The sequence below is a fragment of the Neoarius graeffei genome, chromosome 28 (assembly GCF_027579695.1).
Source record: "Neoarius graeffei isolate fNeoGra1 chromosome 28, fNeoGra1.pri, whole genome shotgun sequence".
NCBI lineage: Eukaryota > Metazoa > Chordata > Actinopteri > Siluriformes > Ariidae > Neoarius > Neoarius graeffei.
The window spans coordinates 12,101,641-12,119,178 of record NC_083596.1 but is presented as its reverse complement, the minus strand read 5'-3'; the positions used below and the strand labels follow the sequence as shown (position 1 = coordinate 12,119,178).

Here is a 17,538-nt window from a genome sequence, read left to right as displayed (position 1 = left end):
TTACTACCTTCACGTGGCGTCTTTCTCGATCGCACGTGCCTAGAAGCGTACCTTCTAGAACATTCCTGGGTGGTCACGGACCGTCATGTAGCCTAGTTCGGTTGTGAAAGTCGCTAGGATGGAGTATTTTCGCGAGTTTAGTGGCAAACTTTTGCGCCGTAATTTCTCTATTCTCGAAATTTGTAACCTGAAACCCTACAAGAAATGTTTCATAATGTTTGGGATTTTGAAAAATGCTTCTAGCAAGTTTATTTCGCTGTATTTTTCCGTGAAACTTGGCATAAATCATCCTTAAGTGATGAGCGTGACATTGTTATTTTGGTCTGGGTCACGGAGTTAGTTGGAAGCAGGAGAAATGAGAGTTTCTCAACTACAGCAGCACTTCTCACCATAGATGGCTGGCGTGTTTCACAGCGTTTGGGATTCACTAAATCTCTAGATCTACTGAAGCTATGAGGATATAAATCACCAGGATTCTAATTTACTGGGTGAGAAGTATTTTATATATATTTTTTGAAAGGTTTATTCGCGCTACAAGTCCATGAAAGTTGGAATTGTTCGTGAAGGGGTTAGTTAGATTTTGGTAGCGTGACGCGCACAACAAGCAAAAGAAAAAACAAATTTTCTTCCGAATTTCCTTGCTTTATCAAAATTATTTTTTGATACATTAAAAGACTGTGTGTTTATAATATTTAAGCGATTTTTTATTATAGAGAATATTTGATCAAAACTTTGAAAACAGCATTCAAAGAGATTTTTCACGGGTGTAAATGTTACGCGTGACGTCCATAATTATGTTAAATTTTAAGAACTAAAATTCTGTTAAAAATTCTAGATTTGTGCTATCATTCTGGGGTTTTGCTGAATAATACTTGAGGGAGTTCTCTTACAATGCTGAAAATTCAATGAGTTTTGGTGAAATTCTAGAAAAATTATTTACATTTTAACGTGCCTGATAGCGATTGTGCTCACACAGCGTGCTACTCATAACCAGTCAAAAGTTTAGACACACCTTTGAATTCAATATTTACTTTTTTATGAATTAAAAGACTCTTCTTCATGTCTTAAAATAATGATGGATGTCGTTTCTCTTTACTGAGTTGAGCGGTTCTTGACATAATATGGATGACTACAGTTGTAGTATTTACTGTATTTTTATTATTTACTATTTATTCTTAAACGCATTAAGGCAAGAAACTCGTCCACTAATTAACTTTGACGAGACACACCTGTTAATTGAAAAGCATTCCAGGTGATTACCTCATAAAGCTGGTTAAGATAATGACAATAGTGTGCAAAGTGTCATCAAGGTAAACGCTGGCTAGTTTGTAGAATCTAAAATATGAAACGTATTTAGTATTTTAACACTTTTTTGTTTACCACATAATACCATATCTGTTATTTCATAGTTTTGATGTCTTCAGTATTGTTCTACAATGTAGAAAATACAAAGTACAGAAAATCCTGTGTCCAAACTTTTGACTCGTATTGTATGTGAAATGAGTTAGCTCATGTTATTACTTGTATTATAAAATACGAGTCTCTCCTGTTTTCCTCTCTTTAAGTTAATAAAACAAAACTATCCTGAAAACGTAAAGTTATAGCTTTATCTCTGACTGCTACAAATTACCGAGACTGACCCTGTGTCTGAAATCGCTCACTCGTTCACTACTCCCTACATAGGGAATTACTCTATAGAGGACTATACAGTGAGCTCATTGGTAAAATGAAAAAACGCTTTCGGACACTAGTCCGTCGCGCTGGTATTTACGTCATTACTGCCGCACAATTAAAACGTGCCAGATCAGTCGGCTGGTGGGTTTTCAAAATAATAAATACATGCGGGTATTTTTGTGATAAATCCATATTATCCTGAGCGCATTTCCAACATTAATCAATACAAAGTACCTGCATCTTTCAGTTCTTTTAAATCAAGGCTGAATACTTTCTTCTTTGCCGCTGCCTTTTATTAAATCAAGTTTAAGACTTTTAATTTGATTTCTTTCAGCACGACCGCAATGCATGATGGGATTTATTGCTTTGGTTAGTGACCATTATTGTACACTACTTTTCGTGATGCATTGTGGGATACTTTGAGTGCCCTACATAGGGTGTAAATAATCCTCACTAAGGTTTTGGACAGCACTACAAAATGGCGTCCTCACTATACCGGTATAGTGCCCTATATAGTGAGTAGGGAGCGATTTTGGACACAGGGTGAGACTGGAGATTGGAGACTCTGCCTACAAATGTTAAATAAATGTCTCCTCACAGAAATCTTCACCATATTAACAACCATACACTTTTTAAAACTCCAATCATCAATCAGAATCAAGCATTCAATATGTTGTGGTATAAGACAATATAATAGCCATATTGTGATAAATTATGGCACAAAATACTTTGTGACAGATAAAAGCACTTTTTGTTGATAAGAATAAAAAAAAACTCTTAGGAACCAGCTGATTATTATAATAGCGTATTAGGACCATTGTAGGTTAAAAAAAAAGATGAAGAGGGGCTAATATTCTGATAAAAAAAAGTCATAATTTCTGAGTTTAAAGTTGTACATTTATGAGAAGAAAACTCAGATATTCTCAGAGATTATAAAGTCATAAATTTGTAAGGAAAATAACTCAGAAATTCCAAGATTAAGAAGTCACAAATTTACAAGGGGAAAAAAAAAAAACCCTCTCATGCTTCCCAGCTTCCTGGCTGCAGTGCATTCTGAGAAATGTAGTAGAAAATCTCTTAGCGATTTTTTTTTTTATACTGTGCTATCAAACAGGAAAGACTGCATTTCATATAACTTTGGCATCTGTGGTGTAATGACGTCGATCCAACCTTGCAAAGTGAAGTGATGTGGTTCCTTGACCAAAAAAAACAAAAAAAACACTATTTTTTCCAAGTTTATTTTCTTGTAAATTTGTGACTTTGTAATCTCAGACACTGAGGGTTTTTTCCTCTCAGAATATTACCCCGTCCTCAGCTCCATATTTTTTAACCTACAATGACCTTAACACAGTCATAGATTAGATGTTAAAATTGTATTGGTTTTTTTTTTTATTATTATTTTGGGCTTCTTCTCATTGTTAAATCATTGTGGGGTTTTTTTTTATAATTACATAAAAGTAAGTTTTGATATGATTTTTAAAATACAACACTTTCTGCTAGAGCAGCAGCTACAATTATCGACACCTTAACGATCTTTTGCCTGTTGCAAAAGTAGAAAAAACTTTAAAAACGTAAATTGTGCATGAATAATTACTCAAACTTTCACTGGAAAAAAATGAGTTGATTCCCGATTACTTAGCGTATCAGATCACGTCACACCGTTCCACAATTATCGACACCGTTCCACAATTATCGACATCCAGATGATTATTTATTTTAAAAAATAATCGGTATGTGGTATTAAGTTAACAAAATATAGTTTTTATTTAAAATTTGTTTTACGCAGACTTATATTTAGTACTAAATATATTCTATATAAATATGTCAATGTCGGTGCTTACGTAAATGAGGAAGTAATTCTAATGTTTGTAAACAAATGAACTGATGTTTAACCTGCGTCAGAAAATCTTTTTGTTCCACTTTCTACCTACTTTCTAAGTATTTTTGTAGATCACATTTTGTTAATCATTCGTTGTTGTTTGTATTAATTTCTAGTTTTGTCGTTTACCAATAAATGTCAATAAATGTCAGGGAATTGACATTGTAACCACATGAAAATCCAGGTCAAAGGTCGCATGTCATTCCTCGAACCAAAATATAAAATGTCGACTGATATTGTAATATGTGGTAGATATTTACAACAAACTGCAAAAAAAAAAATTCTGAATGGAATAGAAAAATCTGAATATTTCAAGCATGTCATTTTTTTATACGCTAGGAATTTAATTCTGGTCTAATTCTATTTATTGCAATCGGATTCCAAATACTCTATCAACATTCCATTCTGTTATAAATCAGAAAAAGAATTATAAATCACAACACTTTTATTTTTTTTAAAGCACTTCATCTACTTCAACAATGTTACACAAAGATCGATCCATAACAGTTGTAAATGTCACTCAATCCCACAGGGTGTCGATAATGCTGGACACTGGTGAAAGTGATCACTATTATCGACACCTCACATGACTTCTCAAACGCGCGTTTAGATACGAAATGGCGACTGTCAAATGAAAGAGTAAGAAACAAAGCAGGTCTCAACAAGGAGATCATGAAATATCGGTGAATTTGATCAGTAAAAATATGTCCATGATCTTTCCACCATGATGATAACATCCGGGTTTTTCTCAAATTGCTGATCGTGCTAAAAAAAATTCCATCTCCAGCAACGAGCTGTGTCATCAGACGACAAGATCAAAGGGCGAGGCAGGTCTTCCGGTTGATTAATTAACCAATAATAATTGTTATAACTGAAACTCACCTTTTGTAAAATTGTTTTTTATTGGTAAATCTGAAAAGGTGTCGATAATTATGGACTGTCGATAAGTGTAGCCACCGTTCTAGTAGTTTGTTAGAAAATCTGTAAGTCCTGATACATATTGTGTATCACAGAAATGACTGATTGTAAGACGTTTAAAAGTATGGTGATAAGATATTTTTGTGATATTGCTCACCACTATTTAAATGCATAAAAACATGATGATGTGATTTGTCTTGAGTTTTTATGTCCAATTGACTGTGTGTGTGTTACCGGAGCAGGGCTGCTCTGGGGACGTGGGAGGGGTGAGGGGAATGCCGCAGTTTGATGAGTCTCGAGCGCCACTTTGCGCTCCCTGGGCAGGAGGAGGCTGTTCCACAGGCAGATCGGCTTGGGCAATGAGCACAAAGACTGCAGGGTAGATCATCCTCACACCACCTGTAGCGGGACAAGCGAGCACATTTTATATGAAAGACAGAAAAAGTTGTTTGAACAAGTTGATCTGAGAAATTCAAATACTGCTGCTAATATGAAACGTAGCAGCCTGTGTCAATGTTGTAAATTGAATTTCTTAATATTAGTTTAAGTTGAAGGCAACTGAAACAGAAGACATCAGTCCTTATCTCATTTAAAAGGTTAAACAAAACTGCACCCACACACGATTAAAAGCCTGTCCTTTGATAAAAACAGGAACAGCTGCTTGCTTAGAATGAACAACACTGAGACTCTGATTCACGACAGGTTTGCATAAGAAAGCACGCACAGATAATAGTGCAAGCGAATTTAGTAACAGACTCTCGAGAAGGCTGCTTTCTTTCACATGAGCAAAACAGCAAGTCTTGGCCAGGTTGTGAATTGAACAAATATGTAATGAAAAGTACAAAGTACAGGGTGCTGTCTATAAAATATTCATTTTTGGGATGGAGGTGTGAAATTGATACGACTGAAGGGCAGGTATTAAATTTCATTTACTACGCCTTCATCATGATTATTATACATACAGGACACTTTTTCGATGGAATAAAAACATTTGTTCTATTCCCTTCTAGCAGGTTTCATTCCGGTTTGATGGCATGCAACATTGTTCGCATATCGCTTATCCTACGTGTAATATTACATCACTCTACCCAATGGAGAATAAGCGTTGAATATGGTTTACGATATTGCACGGTTGTCAAGACAACATGACGACACATGTCGGAGACGTAAAACGTCCGTGCTAGTGAGTGACTGTGACAATTTGTAAACAAACAAATATGGCTGCCAGGTTTGCTTCGTTAAATATGGAAGATTTTGAGCGAATTTAGAAAGAGAAAGATGTATTGAACACCTGAAAGGAATGTGTGTGTATAATAATAATAATAATAATATTGGCTGGCTTTTTTCATAATATATCAGATATAGTCCATTCAGCTACTTCGTCTTCGACTCGTTCAGTATCATGCTAGCTGAATGGAATATATCTGATATACCACTCAACACCAGCCAATATTATTTAAATAATGAATAATTAAAGCTTTTTGAATACAATCATATTTTTAAAATGATTTCTTGATTACTGATACTTGATACATGACTATTACCAAAGCTAAGTTGGATATACAGTGCGGCAAAAAAGTATTTAGTCAGCCACCAATTGTGCAAGTTCTCCCACTTAAAAAGATGAGAGAGGCCTGTAATTTTCATCATAGGTACACTTCAACTATGAGAGACAGAATGGGGGGAAAGAATCCAGGAAATCACATTGTAGGATTTTTAATGAATTAATTGGTAAATTCCTCGGTAAAATAAGTATTTGGTCACCTACAAACAAGCAAGATTTCTGGCTCTCACAGACCTGTAACTTCTTCTTTAAGAGGCTCCTCTGTCCTCCACTCGTTACCTGTATTAATGGCACCTGTTTGAACTCGTTATCAGTATAAAAGACACCTGTCCACAACCTCAAACAGTCACACTCCAAACTCCACTATAGCCAAGACCAAAGAGCTGTCAAAGGACACCAGAAACAAAACTGTAGACCTGCACCAGGCTGGGAAGACTGAATCTGCAATAGGTAAGCAGCTTGGTGTGAAGAAATCAACTGTGGGAGCAATTATTAGAAAATGGAAGACATACAAGACCACTGATAATCTCCCTCGATCTGGGGCTCCATGCAAGATCTCACCCGTGGGCTCAAAATGATCACCAGAACGGTGAGCAAAAATCCCAGAACCACACGGGGGGACCTAGTGAATGACCTGCAAAGAGCTGGGACCAAAGTAACAAAGGCTACCATCAGTAACACACTACGCCGCCAGGGACTCAAATCCTGCAGTGCCAGACATGTCCCCCTGCTTAAGCCAGTACATGTCCAGGCCCGTCTGAAGTTTGCTAGAGAGCGTTTGGATGATCCAGAAGAGGACTGGGAGAATGTCATATGGTCAGATGAAACGAAAATAGAACTTTTTGGTAAAAACTCAACTTGTCGTGTTTGGAGGAGAAAGAATGCTGAGTTGCATCCAAAGAACACCATACCTACTGTGAAGCATGGGGGTGGAAACATCATGCTTTGGGGCTGTTTTTCTGCAAAGGGACCAGGACGACTGATCCGTGTAAAGGAAAGAATGAATGGGGCCATGTATCGTGAGATTTTGAGTGAAAACCTCCTTCCATCAGCAAGGGCGTTGAAGATGAAACGTGGCTGGGTCTTTCAGCATGACAATGATCCCAAACACACCGCCCAGGCAACGAAGGAGTGGCTTCGTAAGAAGCATTTCAAGGTCCTGGAGTGGCCTAGCCAGTCTCCAGATCTCAACCCCATAGAAAATCTTTGGAGGGAGTTGAAAGTCCGTGTTGCCCAGCGACAGCCCCAAAACATCACTGCTCTAGAGGAGATCTGCATGGAGGAATGGGCCAAAATACCAGCAACAGTGTGTGAAAACCTTGTGAAGACTTACAGAAAATGTTTGACCTCTGTCATTGCCAACAAAGGGTATATAACAAAGTATTGAGATGAACTTTTTTTATTGACCAAATGCTTATTTTCCACCATAATTTGCAAATAAATTCTTTAAAAATCAGACAATGTGATTTTCTGGATTTTTTTTTTCTCATTCTGTCTCTCATAGTTGAAGTGTACCTATGATGAAAATTACAGGCCTCTCTCATCTTTTTAAGTGGGAGAACTTGCACAATTGGTGACTGACTAAATACTTTTTTGCCCCACTGTACATTAAGTTATCATTGCTGCTTGCTGAGTGGGATGTATAACCAATCAGCAAATAACAGTACTCCTAGCCACACCCCTACTGGTACCAGTGTTGTACAGCAGTACCAACAATTATAAACAACTTTCAGTACAGAGTCAATGCTTCCTTCGACTCAATTAAAGACCAGGCTTTTCAAAGATGTTTTTGTTCCTCCTGATCACACGAATCTGCTTAGACTGAGTGTTTAATTTGTCTAGGTGGAGCCACTCACCCACGATGACCTCCAGAGCGACATGGCTGTGGGGGTCGTAGTTGAGGTCGCTGTCTTGCTCGCCCCTGCTGTGTTTCAGCACCATTGGGTAAAAGTAGCTCCACTCTTCCATCAGCTTCCGTACCGCCGGATCACTCATCTTAAACGCCTGGCCTGTCAGAGTGCCACCCAATCCGTAAGGACTCAGGATCACTGCAAGACAGAGACACAGACAAATAAACATAATAAATGAACATGTTAAAATGCTAGGATTATTGTGTTTGCTTTTTTTTTTCTAATTTACAAGAGCTAGTTAGCTTCTTACTTGTGAAGAAGCAAGTACTATTTGTCCTACTGTCTCTGATTTGTCTTGGACTCATTCATATTTGCACTCGAACTTGTCTCAGTCTTGGACATTGTCTCGGTCTTGCCAATTATTCTAGCTGGTCTCAACCAAATCCATCTGCCTTTAAAAAATATGCTGGGTTTTTTTTCTCAAGTAACTCTTCCTTCAAAACAAAATGATTAAGTAAGAGCGCTTGTTCAGAAACCGGGCACTGGTTGAATTAATTCAAAATATGTCTAGAACAGGAGTTGTACAGTGGTGTAGTGGTTAGCACTGTTGCCTTAGAGCAAGAAGGTTCTGGGTTCGAGCCCAGTGGCTAACGAGGGCCTTTCTGTTACCCCTTTTCCACCAAATCAGTTCCAGGGCTGGTTCGGGGCCAGTGCTGGTGCTGGTTCACAACTCGTTCAACTTGCGAGCCAGCTGAGAACCAGTTTGCTTTTCCATAGTTCGCAGTGCTAAGCGGAGCCACGTCATTACGTCGCTGTATACGTCAGTTATGGCGCTACGTTTACATAAACCTTGGCGCGAATATCAAAGCAAAAACAACACGGTAGAAGCAGCAGCAGCAACAACAACAACAATAATAATAATAATGGATGACTTCGCATTTGTACAGCTGCTGCTTCTCGTCGCTTAAAAATGGCGATCTTTCGCGGTCTTGTTATTGTTGTTGGTCTTAACAACTCTGCCCCCCCGCTGACGTAAGCGGTTCTTTCCTCTGGCCCAGCAGAGAGTTGGTGCTAGCCTGGAACCAGTTTTTTCTGGCCCCAGAGCCAGTTCTTTGTCAGTGGAAACAGAAAACCCGGTTCCAAACTAAGCACTGGCCCCAAACCAGCCCTGGAACTGCTTTGGTGGAAAAGGGGCATGTGTGGAGTTTGCACGATCTCCCCGTGTCTGCATGGGTTTGCTCCAGTTTCCCCCAAAGACATGCAGGTTAGGCTAATTGGTGGCTCTAAATTGACTGTGTAGGTGTGAATGGTTGTTTGTCTCTGTACTGTATGTCAGCCCTGCGATGACCTAGTGACTTGTCCAGGGTGTATCTCACCCATAGTCAGCTGGGATAAGCTCCAGCTTGCCTGTGACCCTGTAGAACAGGATAAGCGGCTACAGATAATGGATGGATGTCTAGAACGGGCCTGTCAAAACTCATTGTCTTTTGGACTTGAACCTCTTTGAACTCTTGACTAGTGCTGGTCTTGGACTTGTCTTGGACTCAACTACAGTTTCTTTCTTCTTCTTCTTTTGGCTGCTCCCATTAGGAGTCGCCACAGCGGATCATCATGTTCCGCATATTTGACTTGGCATAGGTTTTTACACCGGATGCCTTTCCCGATGCAACCCTCCCCAATCTATCTGGGCTTGGGACCAGCACTAAGTATGCACTGGCTTGTGTAACCCCAGTGGCTGGGTATTTTTACCTAATCTGCATATCTTTGAACTGTGGGAGGAAAACCGGAGCAGACACGGGGAGAACACTCAAAACTCCTTGCAGAAAGACCCCTGTCAGCCATGAAGTTTGAACCTAGAACCTTCTTGCCGTGAGGCGACAGTGCGAACCACTGCACCACCGTGCTGCCCCTTGGGCTCAACTACAGCTCTGGCTATTTTATCAGGCTTTTAATCTGCCATTTAGATTTTTTTGTGAATGAATGAAACAATGCTAATGTTTAATGATTAATTTAAGTGCTTGTTTCCTCAGTTCAAAGCATAAGCTGACTGAACACTCATCGAATACGAGTACTCTTACAGCCCTCTAAGTGTTTCTCATATTTTTCCATTAAAAAAAAAAAACATCGGACCTTGAGACAAGCAGTTTCACCTATTAACATGTAATACGCTCTACACACCTTTATTGTGAACTCTAAAGGGACAATATTATTAATTATTATACATACAGGACACTTTTTCGATGGAATAAAAACATGCGTTCTATTCCTTTCTAGCAGGTTTCATTTATTAAAGGTGGGGTATGAGATTTTGGAATAACGGTTCCTGCAAGCCATATTTTGAAAAGAAACGCTCCCATCCCCCGCGTCTCCACCCCTCCTTCCCCTTATAAAGCCTGAGAAAATTAGCCTTTATAATGGGTGTCTATTGCGTTACACACCAGTGGAGCAGAGTGTAGAGAGCTTGGAAAAATAGCTCAAACTTTCTCATTTAAACTGTGTTTTCAGCCCCAATTTTCACTCCACACACATAATTTTCTCAAAAGTAGTAGCCACACTTGTCCTGATTCACACAATGTGTCTACCTACATGATAGGACTTGCAGTTTTTGAATGAGAAGCCTGAAAGTGAGGAGAGGACAGGCGCTCAGCCCCATAGACTGCCATTATAAACTTGGCAGAAAAGTCACTCGTTTTTAACTCGCTCTAGTGACCTCAGTTTTTACACTACAGACAAAACAATTACATCAGTGTGTTCAGGAGATCCTTGTGGCGCTCACTGTGAAAGAATTTTGTGAATACCTCCTTCCGTTTTTGTGTAAATCCCCGTTGTTTGGGGGGAGCGCACTGAGAAAATCCTGCGCTCTGTGTGACACTGCTTGCGCTCTCACACGCACACAGAAGGGCCGGGCTGTTTGCGGGCTTCAGTCTGATTGACGTGCCAGTATCCATTCATTTTGAGGTGGTACCTCGATATGATTGGATGGCGTTTTTCCTTTATTTTACACTGTAGACTGGATTAAAATATTTCGTTTTTGGGTCAAACCTTCTATTGTACTGCTTGCAACATGGGTGTGAGGAGCTTTTTAAGCAATATGGTAAAAAATACTCCTGAAAAAAATCTCATACCCCACCTTTAAGGAGGCGGTTCTTCTGGGAAACGAATGCACTCATGGCCCATGAACCCATGTTTCAGTTTCCTGAAAGGATTAAAGATTCATTTTGTTTTAAATGTTTGCTTTGTTTGCTGAAAACGAACCACATCGTGGCCTACAAAAACTCGCCGTCTGACCTGCAGGAGCATATTGAGGTCTGTAAACGTTTTGTTGCAAGAGAAAGCTTGCAACGAAGTTGTCTGTGCTTTTAGAGCTATCGATAATGTTGCAAACGTAGCTATGCAGTGTGGTTAGTCAAATGACTTTCTTTGGATTTGCCCACCAAGTTGCTACAGCCTTGTCCATGGCTAACGTTTACACATAGTGAGTTAACTTGGACACCGTTAGTTAGCATGTAAACACAGAGTTACGGTACGCTAACATGAATAACGTTAACTTATCTGAAGTCCTTTCAGAAATATGTTTTAGCATAATCTTGCCAAATAAACATCTTTCTTTTCTAGTAGCGTTAGCTACCCAATATGATTTCGAGTTTGAAAAGAGTTTGCTAGCATGTCAGGTGGAGTTTCACTGACTAGCTAGCTTAACGTTAAACCATCATGATGGCACAGCATGCGTTCATTTTGTGAATTCACATTTCTGTCTTTGGTAACGGCGTTAGGTTTTGTAAGCGTTGTGGCAATAATACAACAATGCGTTGACAGAAAATGTACTTTTAATACTTCAGTATTTTTAAAAGCAAGTACTTCAGTACTTTAAAAATTTGACTGGACAACTTTCACTTGCATCGGAGTAACATTTGACCAGTGGGATCCGTACTTTGACTGAAGTAATGAAGTTGGGTACTTTGTCCACCTCTGAGCATAACTGAGACACACTTCTGTTCTACTCAATCTCAACACTACGTGCATTACTGTCGCTGAGCTACAGTACTTAAGCCCATAGTTATGTCTGAGGTCTGAACACCAGTGTGTCTCATATCTCAACTCTGAATACAGCCCATAACTGTTTTAAATCAATATTTTCAAGTCTGAAATGTATGATGATCTGTGAACAATATATACACCGTGCTCTTAAGTTGTAGTTTTATAGATGAAGAAAAGGATAACTTGGGTACGTCTCACCCTGTATGGGACTGCTGGAGGTCTGGGCCAGACGCACATGTTCCTCAGTGACGTGGTAGACAGGCTGGTGCTGCGAGATCTCCACGCTGGTGCACACGTTACTCTCACCATGCAGGAAGAAGGAGAAGGAGCACGAGAGGTGCTCACTGCTACTGGAGAGACACAGAGAGGGAGGAAAAAAACACAGGAAGGTGTCATTTCATGTACTTATGTGACCAGAAGAGGGCGATACGCACAAAGTCAACTGAAATAATCTGTGTGGCACATAAGCATTTTTCAAGCTCACCAAGAACAACAGAACGCTGGAGACATAACATAACAGCAGGCTGATTCAGCACACACCCGCAATCTCTCTCTCTCTCACACACACATGTACTATTTGTATAAGTGTTCTGCCTATGTTCACATTTAATTTATATTTATGCTGAGCCTGAATTGAACAAAAAAAAAGAAACACGACACTCATCCTCTTTTTCCCATGTAGCAGCCCAACTCTGTGCAAGAACCATATGAGGATCTATTTATGGATACACCGAGTGCCAATGGGAAAATCTCCTGTTAGAGCATTAGACAAAGCTTTACAGGCAGGACGCATATGCTCGTAACCAGGATCAAAATTGTTACTGACGTCCACAATGTAGAAATGTACCATAGTTCATATATCGTAACTCTGTTCTGTTGTCCTTCCATTCATTCTTCATTCATAAAATGCCAATTAGCCCGTTTAAATTGATTGAGTTAATTGTGGTTTCCAGGACAACCTGTCAATTTCTGAGTAACCCTATGATACGTCCAGTCAGTTTATTTGTATCGCGCTTTTAACAGCAGACATTGTCGCAAAGAAAAATAAAGACTTTGAACATATGAGCTAATTTTATCTCTATTAAATGTATTCGTCCCTTCAATGCCTTCAATATGATGAATGTTATCCTGCTTGGAGTACGTTATTAATGAGTAACATCACAAAACGACTTAAAGAAGATTAAGTGCTAATTTCGGGACAATTAAGGAACCTGTAGCTGAACCCAATCTGCTCACGTTACTCCGGCGAGTGATCTGATTTGGCTAACAATGCTACAAGTCGTCAAAATTGAAAAAGTAACAACAAGAACAATAATAAGGTTTGCATTTTACAAACTGCCAACTGCCCTCATAAAATGCACACTGTTATCATATGATATCACCTGGATTATTCAATCCACATTCACTGGATATGAGCAATCGTACGCTCTGATTGGCTACTCTACTACTAGGCTATCAGCTCATATACCATGAGTAGAGAAAAACAAAATGGCGGAGCGTGTTGCTGAACCAACCGAGGACGAAATAAAAACTCTACTCGAAAACAAAACCCCAAAAATTGTTATCAAGTATTTAAAAGAAACAGAAATAGCTAAAAGTAAATACACCCCCCTTCCACACTCCAGCCCAGCTGGTGGCAGTAATGCACCTTTAAGTTGGTTTGCCAACCACCAAAAAACCCTAAAGAAGAAGAAGAAGAAGGAGAAAACCCAAAAAAATACAAAAAAAAGCAACAAAATATGGAATTAAAGTATTTGATGGTAAGAATGTATCTTTTTTGTTATTTTTTAATAATTATTATTCTAGCATTTTTCACAAATTGCTCCTGTCATTTCACCGGTTTGTTTACATTCTAAGCAGAGATGATTTTGTCGGACATTTTGTATAAAGTTTTTATTTATCGAATTTGCAAAAAATAAAAATAAAAATGCTCTGTTTCTCAAAATCCAGTGAATGTGGATAGAATAAAACAGTCATTACGCTCAATCTCGTCGTACATGGATTATAGCCGACTCAGTGCGATGCGCCACATCGGCTATCAGCTCACGTACGACTCGATTTCATGGAATAACTGTTAAATATGTGCCTTGCATATTTCTCAAGAAGCTACAATTTGGAAATGAAGCAAAACCTACAGGTCAGTTCAGAAGCAAAGATCACTCCTGTTTGGATCTTGGAATGCAAGCTTTTCCATATAATAGGCTCCATTCTGCCACTACATTATCAAGATTTCACTGTATATAAGCTATGTGAGGAATAAAACAACAACAACAACAACAACAAGGAGAAAAGCCTTAAAAAAAAAGCAGACCCCAGACCTCTATGTCCTCATACTAGCTGTACACGTGTTACACAGACACACATACTTGTAACCCCACTGAGTACAGCAGAGTATAAATGTTGACCTTTCTGGATGGAAGGGATGTTTTCCCTCTTTCTCCTGTTGACCAGCCCAGCTATAACTAAACATAAACACATTTTATCGTGTTATGCAGAAGCATGTGTGCTCAAACTCAGGTTTGTCACTATGGTCTGTTAGTGTATGTTGTGCCAGCAAATGGGAACTAGCAAGGTTTTATCACATACACTTAAACAGCTTGGCTTGACATTTTCACCATATTTGAACAGGATTACAAAACTTCTGACTCCGTTCTGCTCTTACAGTCTACTGTTATCTTGTATCAGTGCATGTCTGATAAAATAAAATGCCTTTATAAGGAGACTGAGTATCTTCTCCTCTCTTTAACAAATAGATGAGGACTTGTTCAAAAAAAAAGTAAAGGAATATTTTTTTTACATCATGCCTGAATAAAAGGGAAGGAGCTCTAATTATTGTACATACATCAATTATCTACTGATAATTGCTCCCCATGACAGCATTGCTCTAATCCCAAATAAATAAATAGGAAAGACAATGGTGAGAGTGACGATAAGAGTGATCTCTCTCCACTTCTGATACCATCACATGCACAATAAAATCTCTCATGTGAGAGGCCTTTAGTGTGTTTAAGTGTACTCTGATGGTAAGATATATATATATATATATATATATATATATATATATATATATATATATATACTGTATATATATATCTGTATATATATATACACACACATACATTTTTCAGTTGAGCCAAACTATTAATAAGTTGCATTGCATCTAAAGATGGATACCACAGCACTGTTGAATCCATGAATCTAATGGCTTTTTTTTTTTTATAACCACATAGCTCTGGCAATAGTTAAAGCCTTCAGTAGAAAGGACTTTCTGTTTTCTCAGTAACATGACAAGCTGCTGTTTTTCATCTTATTAGCTCCAAGAACAAGAAAAAATAGACTGGTGAGGAAACGACTGTTTATAGCTGTGATAAAAGTGATGAAAGGAGCTTGTTTCACAGACCTTCCCCAACATTAAATGGAACCATTAACAGAAAAAAAGCTATGACACTGAATTGATGTGGTCTAAAACTCATAAACTTCTTTGCTGTTATTGGAAAGTAATCAACATGAGAGGGTTAACAGCATCACACCACCCTGTCATCTTAAGGTGTGGACAGGACTGTTTTTTAATCCCTCTCCCATCCACTCCCAAGGGAATTCTGACCAATTTCACCTGCTTCCACAGACATGCTTGAGCAATTTTGCCCACTCCCGCAGGCACTCTTGATCAGTCCCACCCGCTCCCACAGGCACTCTTGATCAGTCCCACCCGCTCCCACAGGCACCCTTGATCAATCCCACCCGCTCCCACAGGCACTCTTGACCAGTTCATCTATTCCCACAGGCACTCTTGATCAATCCCACCCGCTCCCACAGACACTCTTGACCAATTTTGCCCACTCCTGCAGGCATTCTTGATCAATCCTACACGCTACCACAGGCACTCTTGCCCACTGAAACCCGCTCCCACAGGCACTCTTGCCCACTGAAACCCACTCCCACAGGCACTCTTGCTCACTGAAACCCGCTCCCACAGGCACTCTTGCCCACTGAAACCCACTCCCACAGGCACTCTTGCCCACTGAAACCCTCTCCCACAGGCACTCTTGCCCACTGAAACCCGCTCCCACAGGCACTCTTGCCCACTGAAACCCACTCCCACAGGCACTCTTGCCCACTGAAACCCGCTCCCACAGGCACTCTTGCCCACTGAAACCCGCTCCCACAGGCACTCTTGCCCACTGAAACCCGCTCCCACAGGCACTCTTGCCCACTGAAACCCTCTCCCACAGGCACTCTTGCCCACTGACACCTGCTCCCACAGGCACTCTTGCCCACTGAAACCCACTCCCACGGGCACTCTTGACCAATTCCACCCACTCCTACAAGCACTCTTAATCAATCCCACCTGCTCCCACAGGTACTTTTGTCTACACCCACCTGCTCCCACACTCTTGATCAAGCCCACCTGCTGCCACAGGCACTCTTGCCCACTGTACTGTAACCGGCTCCCACAGGCACTTGACCAATTCCACTCACTCCTATCAGCACTCTTGATCAATCCCACCCACTCCCACAGCCACTCTTGATCAATCCTACCTGCTCCCACAGATACTCTTGCCCACACCCACCTGCTCCCACACTCTTGACCAATCTCATCTGCTCCTGCAGGAAATCATAAAAAAAAATCCCTCCTGCTCCCACAGACAGTCTTGACCAATCCCACATGCTCCTTCAGGAATTCTCGACCAGTCATGCCCATTCCCACAGACACTCTTAACCACTCCCACCTCCTGACACAGCCACTCCTGACCACTCCCACCTGCTGACAATTGACTAATACTGCATGCTTCTTCAGCCACTTGACCGATCCCACTCTAGTCCAGCAGTTTTGAACAGTGAACAGTTTCTTTTTGGTCAGCTCTGCCCACAATATTTTATAATGAGCTTAGTTGGTTATACTTCCCAAAATAGAAACAAATTACTCATTTTAACCGCAGTGACCCTGACCATAATAAAGTATTTACTGACAATAAAGGAATGCAATAAACATCTCTCTCAGTACCTTGTGAGCAACCCACCATGTCTGGGTCACAACATTTCCTCTTCCAGTACAGAAAGTTACATTTCTGGTTCAATATTTTTTAATCACTGCAGATTTCCAGTTTGGACCCGTTCTTGTTTTTGAATGTACAACTGAAGAACACACAACGTATTCAGAAGCAGGTAAAAACTACTATGTACATTGAAGAAGAAGAAGAAGAAGCCTTTATTTGTCACATATACAATACATCACAATGACATTCTTTTCTTTACTAACAAACTGGGGTCAGAGTACAGAGTTGCCATGATACAACACCCATGGAGCAGAGAGGGTTAAGGGCCTTGCTCAAGGGCCCAGCAGTGGCAGCTTGGCTGTGCTGGGGCTTGAACCCCCGATCTTCAGTAACCCAGAGCTTTAATCATCGACCCACCACTGGCCACATTATGACTACATGCCTAAAGCCTAGGTCACAACCGGACGTACGATTTTTTTGGCCGTGCGATTTTTGGCGTTTCCCAAATCGCTGCGTTTTTTTTTGTTCGTGGAGAAAGACGCGCGTTGGCCGTAAGTTTGTCTTGCAACCTGAAAAAAACGTAAGCGCCCGTAGAGTTTGTTTGACATGACAAAGAAC

At 40.1% G+C, this 17,538-nt stretch overlaps 1 protein-coding gene across 6 annotated transcripts in view; it reads right to left on the bottom strand.

The window, feature by feature from the left end:
• Positions 1-17,538, bottom strand: part of LOC132875645 (mediator of RNA polymerase II transcription subunit 13-like) — a 232,009-nt gene that overhangs the window by 44,941 nt on the left and 169,530 nt on the right. For 5 of the 6 annotated variants that reach the window (XM_060912571.1, XM_060912574.1, XM_060912572.1 and 2 more), the window contains exons 5-7: positions 12,122-12,273; positions 7,892-8,083; positions 4,706-4,870 (exon numbers count right to left, since the gene is read on the bottom strand). In XM_060912571.1, the coding sequence (XP_060768554.1) occupies positions 4,706-4,870; positions 7,892-8,083; positions 12,122-12,273 (509 nt within the window). The remainder of the gene's footprint in view (positions 1-4,705; positions 4,871-7,891; positions 8,084-12,121; positions 12,274-17,538) is intronic. The other variant, XM_060912573.1, reaches the window with a different exon arrangement.